Source organism: Bacillus rossius, chromosome 13 (genome assembly GCF_032445375.1).
Source record: "Bacillus rossius redtenbacheri isolate Brsri chromosome 13, Brsri_v3, whole genome shotgun sequence".
In the NCBI taxonomy this organism is placed as follows: domain Eukaryota; kingdom Metazoa; phylum Arthropoda; class Insecta; order Phasmatodea; family Bacillidae; genus Bacillus; species Bacillus rossius.
In genome coordinates this window covers 19,360,900-19,385,872 of record NC_086340.1, presented here as the reverse complement: position 1 = coordinate 19,385,872, position 24,973 = coordinate 19,360,900, and the positions used below count along the sequence as shown (strand labels likewise).

The window sequence follows — 24,973 nt, the reverse complement described above, 5'->3', positions numbered from 1 at the left end:
ACCTAACTAACCGTCCATAGTGTTTCAAAGTGTTTTAATGTAGCTAACCTAACCGACTACTTTTAATATTTGAATTCATTTTTCCTGCGCAAAAATAAAACAAATCCCCGAAGTTGGCCGAAGGTGAATATATTCGGGCGTGTTCGGGCAGGGACAGAACTTGATGGACATCTTAGGCTTTTCGCCAGCCGCAGCGCTTGCCTCAGTGCTGCCAAATATTGCGAGAGGAACAATGTGGGAAACTCTCGTAAGAAACACGCGAGACAAGTGATGGCAACGAACCTGGCGGCGTGTAGTGAAACTACGTTTTTTTTTACAGCGTGTTTTTTTTTAAATTGTGGAACATAAATATTTATACAGAATCACAGATATTTGTACATTTGTACATTTACACGAAAACAATAATGTATTACTACATAATAGTGTTCGCAGTAATACTGAGTTCGGACATTTTATGACGAATCATGAGCGAGCTGGAGAGAAAGTGAACTGTGACAGCAACCAATGAACACATGACACAAACTTGATTATACGCACGCTTAGGAATCCAACTTTTAACCATTGTGCCAATTTTACAGGTCTCCAGTTGAATTTTCACTCTGTGCAGAGGAGCAGTTTTTTTTCCTTTGTCGTACTCTGTTAACTTTTATTTTTATCGAGGTTTGTGACTGTGTTCATCAGTTTTGTCTCACGATGAACTAAGCCAATTCCACGAAGCTTACTGTCAAAGGGAGGAGTGTTATCTTATCACGTTATCAGTGTGTTACCTATGTATACCATAGGCTTCATGTCTATAAACAGAACAAGCAAGCCTTATGTTATTTGCAGGTGTGTGCTCAGCTTGTTTGTGTAGTACATACCTCGCGAGGAATTGAGAAACTGCCAAAGGAGGATTAATGGAAACTTGACCACTTTTCAGGTTTTAATTCAATCAAATTATTTCGGAGAAATTTTTTTAAAATCCCTTTCGGTTAGGTCTACAGTCGCAAGTAGATTATGAAGTTCGTATTTTATTTTGGAACAGTCCGGAAACTTATAGAACATTCCAGAAACTACTGGAACATCCTGCAAACTTTATGTAATAAGTATGCTATTCGTGGTCTAGAACATTCCAAAAGGATCACTGGAATATTTTCGCATATTCCATGCAACCCAAATGTTTCAAATGTTTTCGTGTCCATAAAAAGGAATATAGGCCTATATAAATAACATACCTATAGATATGAAATGGTTTTTGGGGTCTGGAGACCATGAAATAAAAAAAAAATCTAGAAATATGGATATTTTCTGAAGTCGCACCATGGTAACTACTTACTGCGATAGGTAGGTAGTCTTTTATTCGAATCTACTTTAATATGATGAGAAATTAATTTTTGTTTTGTTTTCGTATATGTAATTTATACACCAATGTACTCTCGAAATCCAACAGAGACAATCTTTCCTCCAAAAAAAAAAATTATATCGTTAAAAAATATATATATCAAACCTTGTCTCTGGCATACGAAATAAACACTTACATTAACAGACTTTGGTAGATGGATGTTCTCACAACATTTATAAAATAACTATTTATGCATGATTCTGGTGCTACGTATGTGTTTTTTTTTATCACGATACAACATTGACCTGTCAAAGCCTAAATATTCGCTGAAAGACGTGTCAAAAAGGTGCTAGATTAAATTCAACTGAATGTTTGTTTTCCTGTAACAAGCACAACAATAGTTGCCAATTGATCATTCTCCAAGTTATGATGATTATAATCTTTTTTTCCGGACATGAGACGTTTTTCACCGAAATGCTTTCGTCGACGTTACGATTTACGCGGAAAATGCCTGCCGTCATTGATGGATGGGGTAGGGCCCGTTCTACAATGACATGGAAACGTAGACGGATCACGTAAACGGAGACATTTCACCATCGCGTCTGCTGCTTCTGCGATGTACGAAAACGTAAAAAATCACAAATGGCAACCAAAGAGATTGCATTTAAAGGTTACGAAATATTAATTTAATCAAAAAATATATAATGATTTGAGATTATAACAAGAACAGAAGTTACATATTTAATAAAAATAAACCACTGAATATTATTGTACTTGAAATAATTTTTAAACGTATTTAGAACATAAACACACATGGCTGCCACCGCAGCCAAGTATTTGGCTTCTATCGGTCGCACGGAGCGACGTAAACGGAAGAGCTAATCCGTACGGGTCCGTATCCGTCTGCGTGCTATCTGTTCCGTGAAATTCGTGTACGCTTACGTGATCCGTCTCCCGTTTGCGTGCCATTGCGGAGCCGGGCCTTGGCGTTTTCGGCAAATGACACATCCGGCGCCTCCGCACAATTTTTTTTTTTTTATCCGCGCGACCGTCTTCGTATGGTTGGGGAGAGGGGGGGAGGGAGAGGCCAGGCGACCGACCGGTGGCGCCAGTAAGTGCCAGCGGCGCGGCGGTTCTGGGAACTACCAGGCCCGCGCGCTAACTCTCGCCGCTTCTCGGAACGGCGGTTCCGTTATTGATGCTGATGAGCGCTTCTTGGAATCCCGTGTTCTTGCCAAACTTATTTCCCCCTTTCGTCCTGTAACACGGAAAACGAACAGCGACGGTGGCGCTGCGGTTGTGCAACGAGTCAACGCCGAAATACTTCACGCGCCAAAGACCCTGCCACAATAAACCTTAGCATCAACACATTGACAGCAATAAACTAGCACCGTGGCCTAGCGGTTTTAGCCTTCGGAAAAGTAATATTTGCTGTAGTTGTTCGCGTGCAATCATGAAGGGGAAAAATATTATTTACGGAATTAAAAAAAAGACAGTAATTGCACCCATCGTGCGAACATAATAAACAAGAGAAAAATAATATTCGGCACAATCTAGTCAATACAGGTATTTCATTATTTATTAAATATAGTTCTCAAATGATGACGTAGTAGAACGTTCAGAGCTTCTGACTCGCCGAAAGCAGATCACGGTTTTTTAGCGTATATCGTGGCACTAAGCAAGAGTTAAAACTAGAGCGATGAACTCTACTTAATACTAAAACCGGGCGTGTTGTTAGTGCTTATCGCAATGTACGGTTGTAGCCAGTCAGACTGAATTACGCAGACTTTAAACTGTTACGTACGACAGTGTTTTTGTGCTCGTGGAAAGCTGAAGTGGTTTTTGAAGTCTTGCAGCAGCGCTCCGCTGAAGCCGATAATGACGAGACATTCAATTGGGTATAGAGTGCAGACGAACGATGATGCGGACTTTATTTTTGGTCTTCCACGCACATAACCTATTTATCACTCACTCATGAATTGCAAACTGAATCATCTAAAACAAAACGATGACAAGTTTGTTTATTTACATTTCGATGTGCACACATCTTAGCTCTCGGTATACGGCATTGGCAGGGGTAATTTCGTGAATGGAACTGAAGTCAAATGAACGAAAATGCGGACCCGCGTGATTCAGTTGTACATAAATATACGTGTTTATTGTTTTCGTGAGTCGCGTTTCATTTATTCATGGGCGTCGCAAGGATATATTTTTTGGGGGGGACTGCAATTGATTTAGTTGTTGAGGAATATCCATCCCCTGGAAAAAAAAAGCGGAAGGTTCCGGGTTCCCCCCCCCCCCCCCCCGGGAAAATTTGGGGTTTGAAGGTGCAAAAGGTGGTTTTTAGGCATTTTTCTTTCCTAAATATTCTAATTATAGTGGGTTGCAATATATAATTTATTTTTAATAAAAAATTAATTCAGAGAACAAATCTGTAAAAACACAGTCCTCACATTACCATGATTGGACTAAATGCACAATGCGCAACATATGGGTTATATCACAGAAATCATATTTTTAATATAACTACGAAACTAAATATATTATTGGAGGGGACGAAATTAAAGACTTTTATTATTGGGGGGGACGTGTTCCCCCTTCCCCACGGTTGCGACGCCCATTATTTATTTTTTATAATTATTACGTGTTGGAATGTTTGATCTCATGTGTTGTTATCAACGATGATGTTTTGTGTATATTACCAAATATTTACTTGGTAACCTGCATTTTAAACATATCCTTCCTTTAATCTGTTTTTGTCTCGAGTAAATTTTTTTTTTTAATTTTTTTTATGTTCTTACGTTAATTTGCATGTATTTGTTGCTTATTTTTTATAATACTTGTCAATTGTTTGCATGAAAACTTCTATTATTTCTATAATTTCTACCGTTTGGACGAACTGCACCGTAACTGTTCCAAAACCACCCGAAGCGCATCAAATGCACCTACTTTGAGAAAAATTGTAGAAAATAAATAAAAACTAACCTAACCTAACCTCGGTTGGGTTGGGTTCAGGTAGGTTAGGTTATTGCCATCTTGATAAACAGAATTACAGTTAGGTTAAAAAAAAAAAATCCTTTCGGTACAGCGTAGGTAGATTTCGAAGTACCTGTTTCTTCTGGAAATATTTTGGAAACTTCTATAAACTCTTGGAACATTGTAAGAACTTAATGTAGCCTACATAACATCCTGTATGGTCGTCATTATTCAAAAAAGATCGATTATACATTTTCTCATATTCCATGCAGCGAAAATATTTTTAATGATTTTAACTTAATGGGTCCAGCAGTGAGAGTCTTAACTAATTGCCTATTATGACTACTAATACGGATGCAGAAATACTCATCTGCCCTCGGCGTGTTATAAAATGCTTTTCGTGCCGATCCATCGTACTGGCGTCTGGGTCATTTAGTGCGTGTGCGAGGCCAGAAAACCGAGGCTTCAATGACTCGCCAAGTGCACAGTAAATCAAGATGCACCCTACACTTGTGTTAGAATCACTTGTGATCAACGGGTGGGGTGCGTGTTGGGTCGTTGCCACAACGCCGAAATACCATAACACCGAATGTCAAAATTGACCACAAAGCCGACAGCTAGAAAACTGCTGTGTACCACAACGCCGAAACAACAACTGAATGAATTTGTGTGTGTTTCTTAAATGTAACTTAACGCCGAAATACCACAATCAAACCTAACCTTACCTAACCTAACCTAACCTAGCGTAATATAACCTAACCTAACTTAACCTAGCCTAGCCTAGCCTAACCTAACCTAGCCTAACCTAACCTAGCCTAACCTAACATAGTCCAACCTAACATAGTCTAACCTAACCTAGTCTAACCAAACCTAGTCTAACCTAACCTAGTCTAACCTAACCTAACCTTCGTGGCAGTCCTGCAATGACATTTTTCGGCGTTAGTGTATTTCGGCGTTGTGGTACACAGCAGTTTTCTAGCTGTCGGCGTTGTGGTCAATTCGGCATTTCGGCGTTGTGGTGCGTCCCCGTGCGTGTCTTGTGGGACAGGTTCGGCACGCGGCGCTGTGTGTGCTTTACGTGAAGCAGACACCACTGAGATGTGCCTGTATTGAGCTGTGGTTTCTCCTGAAGCCCTGCGCGCAGTGAGTGTGCCCTGGTAGGCGGTCCCTGAAGCAACTAACAGGAGTTGTCGAGCACCTTTTTCCTCAAAGTTTTGGAAGTTGCAGCTAAGTCGATGGTCAGGTAGACAGTGACATAGACCACATATCAGCTTGCCCTTCCAAAGACGATTCCCCTTTCCATGTGGGCGAGGAATGGAACAGAAATACTCATGTTTAGAGATCGGAAAAATTCGCGAATTCATTTCGCGATAGGCTAAAATATAAATAGTTATACCTCAGTGCTGCCTCTGCTATTGGCTCACAACTCACCTGGATGACTCTGGGCCAATGAGAAACACCCAACCAAAGCTTTATACGAATCACAGGCTGCTACGTCGGAACGTCTCACAAGACAGCAGCCAATGAGTGGGTGACATTTGACCGAGTGTACGTAGAACTATGGAGTTCATCCTACAGGTCATTGAACCCGCGAATTTTTCCGGTCCCTACTCATGTTAAATCACAGATATTTGTAAAATTTTGTACATTAACACGAAAAAAAAACTGTATCGCTACAAAAAATAAAACACAGTGTTCGCAGTAATACTGGACTCGGATTTTTACTTCGGGCATTTATGCTTGTGTGTTGTCCCAGTACCTCCAATAGTTAAAAGTTATTTTGTGAACCGTTCCCTGAATAGCTTTCCAGTTCTAAATTCGCACATTAATGAGCATGATAAAACAAAATAAAGTCCATTGTTGAATATTCTGTTATCTTTTCCATGGTTTAAATATATATATATATATGCTTGAATGAAACATTGATTAGAATATCAAATCATGGCCTATTTTTGTAAGAAATACTCAGTATTATCTCAACAAACTAATTTTTATACATGCAAAAATAACTATGCACATAACCATTGTACAAAGTTACAGTATCTGTCTGGTCTTGGGAACTGGTTTCCAAAGGAGAATCCCTTGTGAAAGTACAGACAATTACTGTCTGTGTGCACAGGTTCGTTCTCGCTCCGTTTCGAGTTGCCTCCTTCGCACAGGGACAGCTAAACGCAGGTACAGCGTGTCGTGTTCTAAAATCTCAGAATTATAGTACCAGTGGTGGGGTCGTTACCACAACGCCGAAACACCACAACGCCGAACGTACATTAACGCCGAATACCATAACGCCGAATGCCAAATTGACCGCAACGTCGACAGCTGTGGTTTTAACGTCGACAGTGACTGGTTTTAATGTAGTAGCACCTAATGTTTTTTTTCTTTTTTTTCGGTTTTGATAATTTTTGCTGTATGTTTAATTACTTTCCTTTTTATGTATGTCTATGCTTAGTTTTTAATTACTTTATAATAAGTTATGGTTGAATCTTTTGTAATAGTTAATATTTGAACATTAAGTTAAAATTTTAATTTGTTCTCTTAATATTTAGTCTATGTCATGCTTAGTTTTTAATATTCAAATCTTTGATGTAATTGCAGAAAAGTGGTTAAGTGTAAGAGAAGGCGTACCGCCTTAACTTCGCCACCAATAAAGACGATAAACAAACAAACAGCTAGAAAAGTGCTGTGTACCACAACGCCGAAATACAGTAACGCCGAAAAATATACCACAACCTAACCTAACCTAGGCTAGCCTAACCTAACCTAACCTAACCTTACCTTACCTAAACTAACCTTTGTGGCAGTCCTGCAATGACATTTTTCGGCGTTAATGTATTTCGGCGTTGTAATTCGGCGTTGTGGTACACAGTAGTTTTCTAGCTGTCAGCGTTGTAGTCAATTTGGCATTCGGCGTTGTGGTGCGTCCCCCCAGTGGTGTACGTGTCCTTCTGCAACTGTTGTCATATCGACTGTGTAATCAACTTCTTGTGTTTGTCATTGCTCGCGAGCAAACATCGTGTGTTGCTTCTAGGGATGGGTCAACCAAATCCTTAAATCCTTTTTCCTCAAGGAAAAATATTATAAATATATCTATATTAGAGGAAATAAAGTAAATAAAAAAAAATCAACACTGAATGCCTCTGAAGTTTACTAGGTCAATATTTTTCTTTATACCGATCCTGTTATATTCCCTAAAATATTGTAATTTAACATTATAATTAAGTGCAATATTGTATTGATTATGAATACTTAGATTATGAACAAACATTTAAAGAATTGAATGTTTCGACACCATAGTTAACATTTCTTATTTCCTGTACATTATTATTATTTTTTAGCCTCCAGACCTAGATTCGGATTCGAGGGGTATATCCGAAGTACTCTTTGGGATTGAAATTCGAGATTCTGACTCGAGGAAATTGGGATTTGGACCATCATCACATTTACCACTAGGAATACTACTGAGAACTGTCAGATTCGAGACAAATTACGGATAACATCCGCCAATGAGAAGCATGATGTGTACAAAACAAAAATGCAAAAAATCGCGCGAAAAAAAAATCATTTTTGTAACAAACATTTTAATTTAAAATTTTATTAATTTCGTCTTGACCACCTTTTTGTAGTGTCTGTTTGCCGTTAAGTTGCACCCAAACAAATAAAAAAACAAAGTAGCTACAAAAAGTATATAAAAAATTAAAAGTGTGTAGGCATAAAATTATAGGTTTGGCCAAAAAATATTGATCTCTTAAGTAAATTTTTAAAGATGTGAATCAAATTCCAGTAATACGCAGTCCCGTTAGTCTCTATTTTGTCTCGAGCGAAACCAAGACAAAATATCTGTGAGCTATCTACTGTGATGCCTTCTATGTAGTATCATGTGATACAGAAAAATCAAGACACGTGAATGTGGCACGCTGCTACAGGAAACTAATCAGACAGCATAGTCGGACAACACAGACAGATCAGGTTGCACCTACTCGTGGCGAACCCGGAAATATCGTGGATTTATTTGGTGTCAGGCTAAATTTACCGTGCTGTTCATGCTTTCCTGTTGGCTGATTTCTTACTGCAGAAACGCCCCTTCTTCGGAGAGGGTCGATGCGATTCGGCGACTCTACTGCTGCCGTGGTAGGTGACCTGCCCGCGGTCGTAGAGGGGAATGTAGAGAATTGTGATCCAATCGTCAAACAAATGCAAAGGTTTTGCATATCTGGAGTCTACCTTGCAACCATGAGTAGCAGGCTCTGTAATAAATTAGACCAAGTGACAAGGCAAACAAAAAATCTAGCTTCCTTTAAGTACAGGCTGAAAAAACATCTTTGTAACAACTGCTTACCATGACTACTTCGCCGCTACCCTATTGCTTGAATCTGTGTGTGAATGTGTGAGTGACTGGTTTTAATGTAGTAGCACCTATTTTTTTGATACTATTTGCTGTGTGTTTAATCACTTTCCTTTTTATGAATGTCTAGGCTTAATTTTTAATTTATTTAAATTAGTTGTGGTTGAATATTTTGTAATAGTTAATATTTGAACATTAAGTTAGAATTGTAATTTGTTCTTTAAATATTTAGTCAACATCTGCTTATATCATGATTAATTTTTAATATTCCACTATTTGATGTAATTGCAGAAAAGTGGTTAAGTGAAAGAAAAGGCGTACCGCCTTAACTTCGCCACCAATAAAGACGATAAATAAATAAATAAATAAATAAATAAAAAAATAAACCTTGCAACCAAAACTAATCCGCTATTTTTATTTCGTGCATTTACCTGTACGCGTTATGCAAAGACCCAGACACAACATATCAACACAAGCATTTCACAAACACAGCAAAGTCTTATAAACATAACAGTTGAACTCCGTGTAATCCAGCCTGGCTAGCTACTATCGTTCATTGCGATAAGCATTCACACAAGCCCGGTTTAACTATTGCTTAATGACATGTTATTAAAAAAAAAGTGACACTTTTTTCGGTCAATCAAAAGCTCTGAACATCCCACTGCGTTGTAATTTGATAGATTAATGTAATAAATAAAAAAATGCTCGGGTTTGACCTGACTGTGCAGAATAGTACTGTTTTATGTTTGTTTATAATGTTCGCACGATAGACATCATTGTCCGATTTCTGAAAGCGAAACAAATTTATATCTGGTTTTAATTTTGCAATTCCGTTTATGTAATGGATTTTAATCTGTTGATTAGCGACCCGGAAATGTTGCCTTTCCTTCGGTTTCTAATTAGACTACAATCACCCATACCTAAGCATTGATTTGATGATTGGATCACAATTCTCTCGCCACGCCCCCTCTACGGCTGTGGGCCAGTCAGCATCCAGTTAGCGGTAGGGTGGCCGAATCACGCAGATCCTCTCCAAAGAATGGGAGGTTCTGCAGTAAGAAATCAGCCAATAAGGGTATCACATGTGGGTGGAATGTACACAGAAATCAGACTTATAGCCTGGCACCAAAAGAATCCTCGACATTTCCAGGTCTCTACTGTTAATACTAATTTATTTATTTTACTTATAAATACACACTACTAACTACAACTACTAAAATAAACAAAGGAATGGTGTTACGTTGTTGTGCGTTGTAGCCAGGCCACTGTGCTATTTTTTTTATGTGCTGTGTAAGAGCTTATCTTCATAATGATCCACGTGTTAACGCCATTGATAAATTGTTTTTGTCATTACTTTTATTTAACATCTGTTTGTAAAATTTTAGCTTGATACCTCCTTTGCATTTGTTTTTTTTTCTGCCTCAAATATTTTCAGCATATACTTATACTTACATATACTTAGTGTAATATATAAAGTGTAAAACGTCGTGCAAGTGATAATAATCACGATGACTTGCGCGTTTTTCCCCACGATTTATATTACACTAAGTGACAATTTGTTGAAAATATTTGTGGCAGAAAAAATAAATAAGAGTTTAAAAAAACTAAAAAAACACGCTTTTATAGAAAATACAACTAAAAAATAGAAAATAAATTTTAATAAATTAAATTTAAAAATAGTGTAAAATAAAAAAAAGTATTTTATTTAAAAAAACCGGGGGGTGCATGGTGTCAATAGTTATAATTATTTTACTGACAGATATGAGTAGAAGGATTATCATTTTGATAATATCTTAAAAAGCACCCCACGTTTTTTTTAAAAAATACATTTTTTTTATTTTACACTATTTTTAAATTAAATTTATTAAAATTTATTTTCTATTTTTTTTAGTTGTATTTTATATAAAAGCGTGTTTTTTTAGTTTTTTTAAAACTCTTATTTATTTTTTACTTTTTAGTTTTGTTTATTTATAAAAGCGTGTTTTTTAAATTTTTTTAAACTGTTATTTGTTCTAATCTACTATTAATTCCGTGATAACTATAAGTAACTGTAATTATTTTACAAATTTTTAATGTGTACAGCTGTATTGATAGTCAAATCTCGATTTTAGAAGCCATTCAAAAATTTTAACGTTATCAATATATACAGTGTGACTTAATGGTATAAGGTTATTGACGAACAAGTGATATCGACCAGTCTTACATACTGTACGAAATTAATGCTGTGAAGCAGGAAAGGATGGGAGTTACTGATAATTATTACGTGAAGCGTTCCACATTTACGTAACAGTAATTTTGGGAAGGATAAGGATTGATAAAGGATGAGGAAATGACCTGCTCAATGAGAGTGTATGCAATATGTGAGAAAAATTCGGATAGACCGGACTGGGATTCGAACCCAGAGCCTTCCGATGACATGTCGGCTGCTCTACCGTCGGGCGCTCAATGTACGATAAAAATGATACAAATGGCCCCACGCCTTTTTCACAATAATACTAGTATTTTTCATTCATTATTGTTTTAAGCTTATTTTAAAAATTATTTCCTCAATTTCTTCCAGGTAAAAATACTTAAACTGTAAGTTTTGCTCTCTATCCAAATATATTTCTGATAAATCATTTGTCAAACTTATCCATATTTTCCGTGTTTGATGTCTTTTATTTAATGAGTTACTGACCTTGGCATAGTTTGGAGTATTTGTAGCTGCTTGGTGTAGATTTGCAGGTTGGTGTTCGAGTGGAATTTCAAAAAGCTGCACATCAGGTGTAGCTATTGAGGTTATGCATAATGGTGTTTGGTTTCCCATCTGCTGTTGGTTTCACAGCAAAATCAAACTTCAATTTTTCCATGTTTCGTGAAATATTTGCAGAAAATGTTGTTTTATAATAATATTTCACTCTTGGTTAATTGGTAAAATGAAACAAAGACGTAATTGTGTTTCTCTATTTAACAAAAGAAACAACATTTAAAGCCCTTATTTCCTGTTTTTTTTTTCATATTTTTACAAATATAGATAATATTCTCTTCAAGAAAGTATATTGCTCACAATAAACATAACCCATTATCACTTTTCATTTAATTAAATGTCACAATATTTAGTAGGCTTTGTTTATATCGCGCCAAAGACAAACTGAAAGAAAAGAGTTCGCACATTGTAAAGAAAAACATTTTGCTCATGTGCGAACTCTTTCTTGTGAAATTATATAAATTGACAAAAATCTTATTTTGCAAATTGAATAATGGAATAATCTTATCAAATTAGTGTATTGTCATCGGTCCTCGATAAATCTACAAAGTTTGAATGAAATCTAGCCGTTTAAAGTGGGTCAAAATCGCACCCAAAAAAGTCGGTTACAAACATACAAACAAACATACAGGTGAAGCTAATATAAAGCGTGTAAAAACAATAATGCAAGGAAGGTATGGAGCTGAAATTTTAAAAATATATCTCAAATAAAAGTAACGTCGAAAAAATAAAATTATAATGGCGTTAACAGATAGATAGTTACAGCGATAAACACTTACGCACCAAAAAAAAAAAAAAATAGCACAGCGACTTGACAACAACGGACAAGAACTTAACCCCATTCCTAAGCCACGCGATTGATAACGAATATTTGCACGACTTTTTTTACACCCATGATACTACAATAATACCTGTGGTGGAAATATATATTATGGCAGAAAAAATAAACAAATTCAGGGGGAGGCATCAAGTTAGGATTTTAGAAATAGACATTAAATAAAAGTAGGAGGATAAAAAAATAGATCGCGCCTTGCAACCCTTGCCAGCACGAATGCACTTGAGTTTTTTTTTCCGTTGCCCGGCAGCTGCGGGCGAAGAGGCTACTGCGAAACAATGGACTCTGGAACTCGGTGCGAAATACACAACAACCCACTGCTTCTGGCTATCTCGGCCGGGCTCTGTTCGACTTGAACCTCTTTCCGTGATTCATCCCACGTTCTGAGAACTGCAAGTGCGTGACTCACAAACCCCCCCCCCCCCCCCCCCCCCTTCTTCGCTTCTTCCTCATCATCATTCTCCCAGCGTCGAAAGCCGCTCGGACGGCGAACTTTAGACACAACAACTTCAAAACAAACAACTCAGCAACACAATATAGAATTGTCTAACTTATACGTACCTGTTCTGCTTTTCTAAGGTTTTATTTTTTGACGTGACAACGTCTAATAAATCGATGAACGCCGGCTGCACGCACGAAAAAGTGTCTGCGTAACGCACATTGTCCCGTTACGCTGTGTCCCGTTACGCTCATGGTACGCTTGCGCCGCATCTATCTCTCTTCCACTCGTTTGGAACAACCATCGATTTGACTTTTTCGAGGCACATTAAACTGGAAACACTCCCATTCGTTTCCTACTTTTGCTATCATCATCCTATCCTTAACAGAATAACACAAATTGGAAGAAGTTAAATAGCAAACATGTATAAAAGTTATAGTTAAAATAATCTGTTCGTTAAAGTAATAAACATATTTGAATGAATGAGTGCAAATAAAATTAAATTTATCAATTAAATTGTAGATTTTATTTCACTCCTTCTTTGTATCCATACAAAATAGTGATAGTTCAATAAAAACGATTCAATTTTATTCATAAAAGTATGCAATCATTTCATCAATGTTTTGTTATGACGTTGTCACGTTAAACTATCGTCCGTAAACCGACTTTACAGACAACCAATTTTTTTAAGTGAAAAAAGTACTAAAGTTTATACAAGCAGTTCTATTTTTGTGCGACGGTGCTGCTATCTGTAGTGGCATTTGTATCGATGGTTGCGAAACTTCCGCTAGAATGCGTTGAAACCAGTTTCTAGCCTCGCGCAGGCCACCGTTTATCATAACGGGTGCCGATTTGATTTCTTACTGGCATTCGGTTTGGACACGTCCTGGAATACGGCCCGCGAGTTAGGTTATGGTTGTGTGACAAGGTAGCGCTTATTCGCTACCTTGCCTGAACGTCTTTGGATACCGCCCCCACTCCCCTCTCTTAACTTTAGACTATAACCCGGTTGAAACCTGAATGTCATAGAGAAAAACTGAAGGATGTACAAAGGAAGATGAATACATAAACACACAGAAAACCAGCCGAAATCCGCGGATATAAAATATTAAATGAAAAGGCAGCACAGAGAATTCCGTGGAATTAATTAGAATATCACAACACAGACGATGAAAAAAGACGAGACAGTTGCAACAAAAAAAAAGTAAATACAGGGAAACAACAACTTTGGACAATACAGCGACAGACAGACGAAACCAACGATGATACTAAACAGGTATTCTGGAAAACACACGACAGTATGCTTCCCAAGACAAACCAGTTGCGACGTTTCGGGAACTGAGATTGTTTTTCGTCGTCAGGCATGGGCTGATAAGTAGAAATCAGTCAGCAGGTTGCAGGGGGTTGAAAAAATAGGGGTAGAATTTAAAAAAAATTCAAAATTTACCTATCATGTACACTGTTAAATCCATTTGGTTTTGTTGTAAAACCTTAAATTATTATCTACAACTTTTCGTTTGAAATAACTGTTTATACGACCAACCATTACTACAAGGGGCAGAATAAACAAGGGTGCTTTACATTTTTGTTTTATTTATTTTTCTAGTGTTCTGTTAAAAATACATACATTAATGGGAAAAGGAAAATCAAAATTTTATTAGCATGTAAATTAAATTATTGGTCAATATAAATTTCAAATCATGATTTTATATAAGCAAAATATGAAAATATTTTATTGCCACGTATAATTACTTCGATTCCACCGGAATTTGATCGTAAGCATTTATACAACTGAACCGAGTATAATTTATCAGGAAAGAATATTAAAAATTTCTTAAGATAAATTAGCGAAACCATCTTCAAATCTTAAGTTTCAAGTTGGCTTAAAATTTTGTTTGAAAGAGTTTTGTTCAAATTTTCCAGGGGAGGGCCTCCATGAAAGTAAATTAAACCATCAATGGCGTATTTCCATATCAATTGCAAAGATCATTTAAGGAACTTATCTGTGTTCCTGGTCAAAGGTGATTGAATTGTTTGCCAAGATTGCCGATATCGTGCGTCTTCTGTATCTATTGACGTTGCCAGCACATGTTCCAAATTCTTCCAGTATGTTTGGGTTGAATACGTTTATTTTGTCTGTGGTAGTTTTTGATTGGCTGGTATGATATGTATATTGATCAGTTCTTGTCTCCGACATCGGCGTTGTAAAATTGCCTGCAGTGCTCTCAAGACCAGCTGATATAAACAACGGCAATGCGCTCTTGTCTATAAATAGTACTCACAATAAACAAATTATTGTTTAATTTTTTTTAATGTCAAGTAATGATACAACACAGAACATATTTATTTATCATCGTCATTATTGGTGGCGAAGTTAAAGCGATACACGTTTTCTTTTACTTGACCAAATTTTCTGCTATGACATCATACATTGAAATTTTGCAAAAGATGCTGATATATAGGTAATAAAAAGATAGAAAGCAGAATTAATATTTAACTAATGTTCAAAAATATGAGGTAACTATTACAAATTTAACCAAAAAGCTAATTTAGCCTACAGGTAACTAAAAATCTAAAAAAAAAAAAAAAAATTAGTAGTATGATATTTAGACCAGTAACTCACAGATTCAAGCAGTTAGTTTTTTTTTTTAATTATTGTTTTGTTGCCTTCGTTCCAGAGCCTGCAGAGTTTCAGTGGCTGCAAAAGATCCTGACAAACCATGGATGATGGTACGGTCATTGCCAGCATAGACTATGAAGGTAATTAATATTGGCTGACAGATAGCGAGATGATCTCGGCTGCAGTTCTTCATAAGCGAGGATCAGTGCGTGCATATTACGTACGTCTTCGAAAGAGTTTGAACCACTTCAGCTGCTGATAGTATTGGGTAGGATTGATCTCGGAATTTAAGCGTTGAAAATAAATCTTACAACAAGGTTTGTAGCTTCTGGATTCTCTTCGCTGTAATCAGGAAACAAGGCATCGCAATCATCAAAGCGAGGCGTCTGAAGAGCTCGTCTAGCCAGTGGGGTGTTTTGCGATAGCGAGGCGGGACACACAAGTGGCAATTCCGGCGCCGATGGCCGTCCAAAGGGCGAAGCCTTGGGGGGAAGTACGATGCCTTTTTGGGGGCTCCTGTCTTCCTATTGGTCATCATTAGAAGTTTGAAAGTTATGGAGGGAAACGTCACCCCTAGCCTCCCCACCCCCCTCTGGGGGGTGTGGTGGAGGGGGGGGGGGGGGGGGCAGCAGCAAGGCAAGTCCTGCAGTCGTGCTCATAAAGAGAGTGTGTTCCCCCACTTTCCTTAGGTATCCTTTTGAAGTTCCCCTTTCTTTGTCTGCATCCGGGAGGGGGGGGGGGGGGGCGGGAAAGAAAATGAAGGCAGGATTACCCTCTGCGTAAACCAAAATTTGGGATGTTGTAGGTAGTATTATAACGTTGAAGTTAGCCGAAAATGTTCAAGTTAAATGGTCCTATGCGGTCGGGGAAAGCGCCCAAGACTTTTGGAAAGTGCTGACTAAATTATTTGAGGGTGATTAGGCCCCGCCATCTTAAATTTTTACATAATTTTTTTTGTTGTGATTCTAATTTTTTTAACTATTTATCCCTTTTTTTTTGGCATGTCAAGCCATAAACATCTCCCTAGACCTTTACCTTTTTTTGCAACCGCGTATTTGATAACAGGCTCTTTAGTACTTATGTAAGCGCCGCAGGGAAATAACTTAATATTTCACGCGGGGATGACTACAGCTGTAAGTATCATCACACCAGTTCACAAGTGTTGACTTCGCAGCAAGTAGCTAAACATAGGTATGTCCCGTGCCATGTCGACCCAAAAAAAAAAAAAAATTAGCACGGAAGCTTTATTGCAAGCGATGTCGAAATATTTGGAATTGAAGGATGGCGAGGCCTAACCCCTATGGACTCAAAATGTCTGTACCGATTTTGATGAAATTTTCAGGGAATTCTCAGATTAGCCCAGCGGGTGATCTTATGAAGTTTGGTAGTGATCTGATCATTATATATATATATATATATATATATATATATATATATATATATGGCATTTTAGTATCATTTTCAAAACAAATTAATATAAAATTATATATATAATATTTTTGAACATTCACAACAAAAAGCGATATTAGGGTCGCTAGTATAATACATTTACGGAGAGCTGCGCACTTTGTGTCCAGAAGTGTACTTAAAATACATTTTGCGTTAATTTATCACGCTCGGCATTATTTGATAGGTGCAAAATTAGTGCTCACAATTATATATATACATATTTATGTGAAGTCAAATTCTTCCTTTGATAAATCTGTGTATTTTACTGTAATTTTTAACTTTGAGTTAAAACATGACCACTTGTATGAAAACGGCGCACAAGAGAACGTAAAGAGAGAGGACGTAACGCTAGAAACAAACATCACTAATTTACAGTCGTTTGAACATAAATATATTCATGTTCATCAATCAGTAATAAAATGATTTTTCTCAAACAGCAAGAAATTTATCAGGCATAATTAATTTTTATCGTGTAATTTTAAGTTAAACATTATCAAACCGTGTGAACTTACCTACCTTTGGTTAGGTGTGCGTTTTATTTCACTTACTGTATTTATATAAATAATATTGCGTTAAATGTGCAGTGTAAACACAATAAATAAAAATAATTCATTTCGGCACAGCCTACAGGCACAGTATATTTCTAAGTACTTACTTATTTTGGAAACTTTATGGAAACTTCTATAAACTTCTGGAACATAAAAAAAATATTCATAACATTCCCCAATATTCCAAAATGATCGATAAAACATTTTCTCATATTCCATGCAGCAAAAATGTTTAGACTGCATCCATCATTGAATAGATAAGAACGATTTTTCATATTATGCCTAATAAGGTAGTAATTAAATTTTTTTTACCTTAAACACTATTTTTATCCCTTGCTTTGGACCAAGGCTTAGGATAATATTAACATGGTTTAAAATAAATTTGAACAAATTTGATAGTAAGAAATTTTTATTTTTTAAAAATTATAACACCTCCTCCCCCTTGTGTTTACTGTTATAATTAGTCTCATCAAAAATTGTTTGAGCTAAAGGTTTTAGATAATTTTTAGGATTTTTACAATAAATTATATCGGATTTAATAGTGTATCTACTAAAACGTGTTTTTTTTTGTCTTTCAAACCTTCTTATTTCCACCCATTGCAGTAATGATTAGTTACATAAAAATTAATTTTCGACAAAAGTTTTAGATCACATTTAAGAAGTTAAAATAAATAAAAACAGATTCAATAGTGTACATGGTATGGAAGTTTTATTTATATTTTCATTTCAACCTTTTTTTTTCCAACCACTTGCAGTAATGGTTCGTCTTATCAAAAACTCTTTCAGACAAAAGTTTTGGATAATTTTTAGATGTAAAGTCAATTGTTATAGATTCTATAGTTTACCTAAGGGAGTCATGTTTTTTTTTGTCCTTTAACCTCTGTTTATCACTCTTTGCAACAATGGTTGGTTGTATCGAAAATTGTTTCAGGCAAAAAATTTGGATAGCGTTTATAAGTTTTTCAAACAGTTTGAAGTATTTGACAGTTTGCCTACTAAGGGAATTATGATAATTTTTGTCATTCAACACCTGTTTTTTCCACCCCTTGCAGTAATGGTTAGTCGTATAAAAATTATTTCTGACGAAAGTTGTAGGTGATATTATGAGGTTTCACGTTAATTGCAAACGGATTTAATAGTGTACATGTTTAAGAAATAATATATTTTTTTTAAATTTCAAACTTTTTTTTTTTCAACCTCTAGCAGGAATGGTTAGTCTTATAAAAAATTGTTTCAGACAAAAGTTTTAGATTAAAATTTTAATATTTAAAAACAATTTGAACGGATTTGATGGTAACTCCCATAGAAATATGGGAGATATTTATTTTTTGGTTCATTAGCCCCTGTTTATTCCATCCTTTGCAGCAATTGTTTAGCAAAAGTTTTTGATAGTATTTTTAAGGTTTAAAATTAATTTAAACGAACTTAATAGCTTACATATTAAGGGATTTATGATTTATTTTGTCCTCCGACCCTAGCTTTCCCACCCCTTGCAGTTATGGTTGTTAGCATCAAACATGGAATTTACCCGAAGGTTATTTTTGTATTATTTCTTCGAGTTCTAATACGTTCAAACGGATGCGATATTTGTCAAATTATTGGAGTTAAGGCGATTTTTAAGTTTTTCAAAAAAACATCCCCATTTCTAACCTTTTTATGTAATTTTGCCCATTAATGTACTCGATTGAGATTTTCCGTTACTACATTTTATGTTTCAGTTTGGAAGTGATTTGTACAAAATTACGGCCGTTATCGTGCCCATAAAATGTGATATATATATATATGTATATATGTATATATGTATGTATGTATGTATGTATATATGTATATATATCTATATATAAACGGTAACGGCTACAATAGGTAGTTTTTTTTCAAAATCTACCTAAACATAGTTATAACATGTTACATTTTTTTTTTAATTACAACATTTAAAAATTGTATGCCAAAGTACAGAAACCAATATTAACGTTTATTTTTGTTTTGCCTAATTCCTATACATATTCAGGGTCACACACACACACGCACGGACACATACACACAAACACGTATATATATATATTGGGCAATCCTGCGCTCCTCTATCGTGGCGCCCGGGTCAGCTGCCTTCCCCCCTCCTTGCCCACATAGAGAATTTTTCTTTTTCTTCCCCTGGCTGTTGGTCGCACTGTGTCGGCGGATTGCCGGTTGACACAGTGTCGCTTGGCTGGAGGTTGCGTGAGCGACTAGCTCCGCCCACGCGGCTGGCTTCCGTGCATTACACCTATTTATTTATTCATTTGTTAAACCACATTAACTATAAAAAAATCTATAGTTGAAAATAAAAAAATGGGTAAAGAGCTGCAAAAATATGAACGAGTTAAATGCAAAAAAAAAAAAAAACTCCCGTGGTTAAACATTACAAAATTAAGTAAAACTAACTTAAATAAAATAAGAACTCTGTTACTAAGAAAAACTTACGTTAACAGTCATGTTCAACATTCATCATTACCTTCGTGGTTTGTGATTTCAGCTCACTTTCCATCACCCAATTTTTTAAAATTTCATATAACACCCCTGTGTGGATTCAATTGGGTGGGGGGAAGGGGGAAATTCTCGTTTTCTTCCCCCCCCCCCCCCCCCCGGGCCGCAAAAGAGCCGAAGCTTGCAAAAAAAAATGGAATGCTGTTTATTAATACAATACATTTATCTAAGGATATATTGAAAAAAAAATTCATATCATTAATGAGAAATTTACTTGTACCCTTTTTTCAAGGAATTCATCAACAGGTAGTTGGAAACACTGCTTGGTAACTTTACTGTATATGATGGAGTATATCTATAATGGAAAGTTTACGCCTATTTCGAGGAATTTATCAATATGAATTTGGCAACACTGCTCGGAAACAGCAATGTCCGAGATAGTTTCGCGCGCTGTAAAAGTAAACAAGCAGCAGAACCGTGGCAGTGAGTGATATTCTATGCCCGGGTTTCCATAAGCAGGTTTTTGTCAATATTGTTCCATGTTTTAGGAAACAATTCCCTGAATTCCATATCTGGTAAGGTTGATTTGTGATTATCTGAAGGGCACCGCCCCGCCCCCCTCCTCCAAGACTCATCACTGGATTCGACCTTGATAACACCGTCAACTTTTTCCTGCGTACGCCATTGGAATGGTAGTGAACCTACACATATTGCCAATATAAGGAAAAAAGTAAATGGCGTACATCAATACTAATCTCACGGCACAGTATACATTTCACACTCAAGTTCTTGCAGTAGGTACACTTTTTTTTTGTAAATAGAACAGAAATATTCATGTTACCGTACATATAGTTAATAAATTTGTATATATTTACATAAAAACAACTGTATATCAACAAATAGTGTTCGCAGTAATACTGGGTTCTGATTCTTACCCGGGTATTTATGCTTTGTGTTGTCCCAGTACCTCAAATACCTCCCTGAATAGCTTTCCAGTATTAACTGCGCATAGATGCAACCACAAAATAAAGTCAAAATTATGCTTGAATTAACATCAATTTAAATATAAAATTGTACGCTAATTTTCGTATGAAATTCTCAGTATTATTCTGAAAAGCGTATTTCATATATGCAAACATAACCATAGCCATGTGTTGTACAAAGTTACAATATCTTTCTTGTAGCAATACAAACTATTTATTGAAGTCGTGAAGTACTCATGGTGTGTGTGTGTTCCGAAGATTCTTTATCAGCCTGCATTACATCGTTGTTCGAGTACAAGATACACAGGTAGTTCAGAAAGTAAATTAATGTGTATTTAACTTTTTAAGATAACTTGTTAATGATATTTCATGCTTCGCCATGTTTTGAACTCAACGCCGAACTATCATAACCTGAACCGTACAATAATTTATGATTATCTGAAGTTGAATCTATTGGTAGTCCCCAGTGAACGAGGTATTTTTTTTATACCATTTCATATGGCACGTGTTTCGAAAACGATTGTCAGATGTAAACATTTGTGACATACATGGGGATCGAACACCATTAGACGCTGCGAAAGCTGGTTGGACATGTGAATTTCAGTGACTTTTTAAATTTTTGTAAATTGTAAAGTTATTAAAAATTTTGAAAAATTTAATAATCCTTGATATAACATTAGGAATACTATTGGTAAAACCTCATAAAAAAATATTGTTATACTATTTTTTTTATTGTAATCATAAATGTATGTTCTAAACGTGGACAGGTTAGAGGAATTAGTTTTTTTTTTTAATTTACAAATAATATAATTTATTAAATTGTGATGTTTGTTAGCGATGTTGAAGTTAACGTGTCTCGGAAGTTCACGGCCAGAACGAACGTCCCACATACCTCCCGGGTGACTAACGCACAAGCGAAGGCGGGAGGGAAAAAAAAAAAAAATCTCCCTCAAAAACCCCCCACCATTTCCGGCAACCCCGATGTGTCACGCTCTCGGCCCCGCTCGGCCGTCCTCGGCAACCTCCGGCTCCCCTTCTCCACGTCACGCCACCCGAGTGTGAGCTCACCGGGCTAAAAATAGCTCCGCCGGGAGTATGACATCACTCGCGCTGGAGGCTCGGTGCGGGGCGGGCCGCGCATGCGCAGAGCGTGGCTGCGAGGGCTTCCCCCGTTTTTTTTTTTATTCCCGTCCGGTGACTCATACAACAGAGGGAGGGAGGACGCAGTCCGGAGGAGGCTGCAGGTGGTCGCTCGCTCGCTCGTCGCATCCAACGTAGCGCGACGCCCGTCTGCTCTTGCGCTGAGTCCGGTCTTCGCGTCCGTTTGTTTGTTTGTTTTCCCTCGAATAAGCCGGAGAGAGCGGATGGACGGCGGGGACGTCATGTTCTTCCCGAAGGGCGGGTCCGGCTCGTGCCACTCGACGGACACGGACAGCCGGGACTCGGAGGTGTCCAGCACGGACTTCCTGTCCAGCATGGCCAGCAGCGGGTCGGAGATCGTGCTGCCGGTGAGTACACGAGGCGGATCAATACGCGCGTGTTTCTTCTCTCGCCCGGCGGCCATTCACAACGGGCAGCCACGTTGCCAGACCTCTTTCTTGCGTGTTGTTTGCACACCTTTTGATTGCTGTCTTTATAAAACCCCACATGTCTTTCAAAGTAAGCGGTAAACACGTAATAACTTTCGATGGCTTTCTTTTTTTTTTTTACAGTGTTTCGTGTCAGCTGAACACGCTTATCTGAGTTACGTCACTTAAACGTATCAACTGCGCACGTGACCGCCTTTGTTTACAAAGCACAGCTTCACTTGAATTCGTTTTTTTTTACGTCGCCACAGTTATAATTTTTTTATATGGAGCCCACGTGAATTAAATAGATAACAAGGTTTACTTTGTAAAACTAAATGTTTTATAAGTCAAATTGTAACTGAAAAAAAAAAAGCACTTGTAAGTTTTTAGCTGTTGGCCTGCAAATAAATAATATATCTTTAATTTACCAACCCATTTAAAACACAAATTTACAGACAAAATACTTACATTAATCAATGTTAGTAACATATTTGTAATATAAACATTAAAATTTTTTTTAGAAACCAGTTTTATAATCATTACACTTTACAAACTAATTATATATTTAAATTACTAACAAATTTTAATTTCATATCGTTACTGAGTGTTCTATAGGAACACATTTATTTTCAAATAATTGTAAATTAGTGATCATCGTTTTTAGTGTTATGCTCGTTCTTTTTTGCGTTCTTACACAGTTTCAATAACAGCTGGTCGTGATAGAGTTTTTTTATAATTCGAATAGTAACAAAAAAAATCGGCAAATCTGTTTAGCTTCTGCTTTAAAAAAACTTTTGATGCCAACGAATTTCTTTAGTGTGTTTATTGATGAATTTCAATTGAATGTGGGACACGTCTTTATACATATATAACTAAGCAGTAATTCAAATCAAGTAAAAATATAATAATTGCGCTTAAAATTTAGTCTTCTGTTGAGATTCAACCGATATATTTTGGCCACGTAAAAATGACTTAAAGAAAAAAAATACTTCGCCATTAAGTAAAATAAAAATAAATAACACGAACGAGCACTGGCAAAGTAATGTGCTATCAGGGTAGTTGTGAAGGTGAATAAGTTTCGAATCTCAGCTACATTTCACGTGCAGTGGCAGTTGTAGGGATTTATTTCTGGCGGGGATTTGAAAAGTAATATAATGAGAATGTTGGTATTCAAAGAACTTACGTCAACAAAAAGGGGGTTTGGACAGTTACCTTGGTTTTAAAAATTTATTTATTTTATTTTCTTTATTTTAGGCTTATTTTTACTTGTGGTGAATTTAAGGCTTGGACACCAAATTAAATAGTAAAACAAATACATGATCACTGAAAAAGAAATTACTAAGCTAAGAAAATAGCTCATACTTACTACGTGATAAAATGTATATATATATATTTTTTTTTTTTCTTTCAATATGTGCTCTTAAATGGTAATCTCATTTATTGCAGAGAAAAAGTACGTAATACAAATATAAAATTTTAAAAAAAAGATAGATAAACAAAACCAAAACCTATAATGAAAAAATAAAACTTGTGTAAACTACATAGTATTACTTTGAAAAATAAAGAAAAATCATCATTTAACCTTAAATATTAAGCTAATTAACTTACATAAAATGTATATGCCAACCACCCTCCCCTCACACACACACACACACACATATATACACGAAGTTGATTAAAAAATTGTATCATAGTCATTAACCATTTAAAGTTATAATTAATTATTTTAAATATTTCAAAACACAGACCTTCAGTAAGCTGAGTGTGACATTTGTTGTCTTAATGGCTTCTCAATCATGCTTGAATGATAATTAAATAGAAATATTAAACTATGCGCCAATTTTCGAAAGAAATATGTTACTCATTATTATCTCGAAAAAAAAAAAGTATATCATATGTGAAAAAAAAATTCATAGCCAGGTTTTGTACAAATTTACAATATCTTTCTTGAAGTATTACCTACCAACTATATCTTTGCAGCTGGTTTTCAAACGAATCTTTTGTAAAAAAAACAGAATTTTTTTTCCTGTGTAACTTGCATTTTATTTATTTAACTCCTCGCTGTGGTTTATTGTCGCACGTTTATTGTAAGTAGCTAGAGACTGTCCACGTAAATCATGTGGAAATTATCTGTGAAAAATTATTAGCTCTTTCTAACTTTTTTTTAACAACAAAAAAGGGGGGGGGGGGGCACAGGCACGTTCTTGCCGATATTAAGGCTGTTTCTAATTACTAAAATCATGTATTTTTCGCGATATAACCTGGTCGCTCATTAGACTGCAATGAGGCACGCCCGCGCAAGCAATCGTTCCCTGGTGTTTATTGGCGGCTGTCCGCAAGAGAAGTCATTGCCCTATCTGGCGGGGCCATCCAGGGTAGGTTTGCTTCCGCAATGGATGGCTGTGATCGTTAGGGACTGGAAGAATTCGCTGTTACATTGAACTCAAGGATCCTATATGTACACCTGCTCATTGGGCTACTAAATCGTTGAGACCCGTTATCTGGCAGGCTTGTGATAATTCGATACGCCTTTCGTTGATGGTTACTCGTTGGCTCAGGGTCCTTCAGGTAGCCTGTGGTCCAATACTGAAGCAGCAAAAAAGTCAAACGAATTTGGATTCTAGCCTTTCGCGAAATGAAACCTCGAATTTTTCCGATCTCTAGTGATTGCTGTGCCGACAGT

General features: G+C 36.4%; 1 protein-coding gene across 1 annotated transcript in view; it reads left to right on the top strand.

Annotated features, from left to right (window-relative positions):
* Nucleotides 1-21,944: 21,944 nt before the first annotated feature.
* LOC134538314 (transcription factor kayak) overlaps nucleotides 21,945-24,973 on the top strand; it is a 108,877-nt gene continuing 105,848 nt past the window's right edge. Inside the window, exon 1 of the mRNA XM_063379512.1 lies at nucleotides 21,945-22,230. Coding sequence (XP_063235582.1) covers nucleotides 22,087-22,230 — 144 coding nt within the window. The 5' untranslated portion in view covers nucleotides 21,945-22,086. The remainder of the gene's footprint in view (nucleotides 22,231-24,973) is intronic.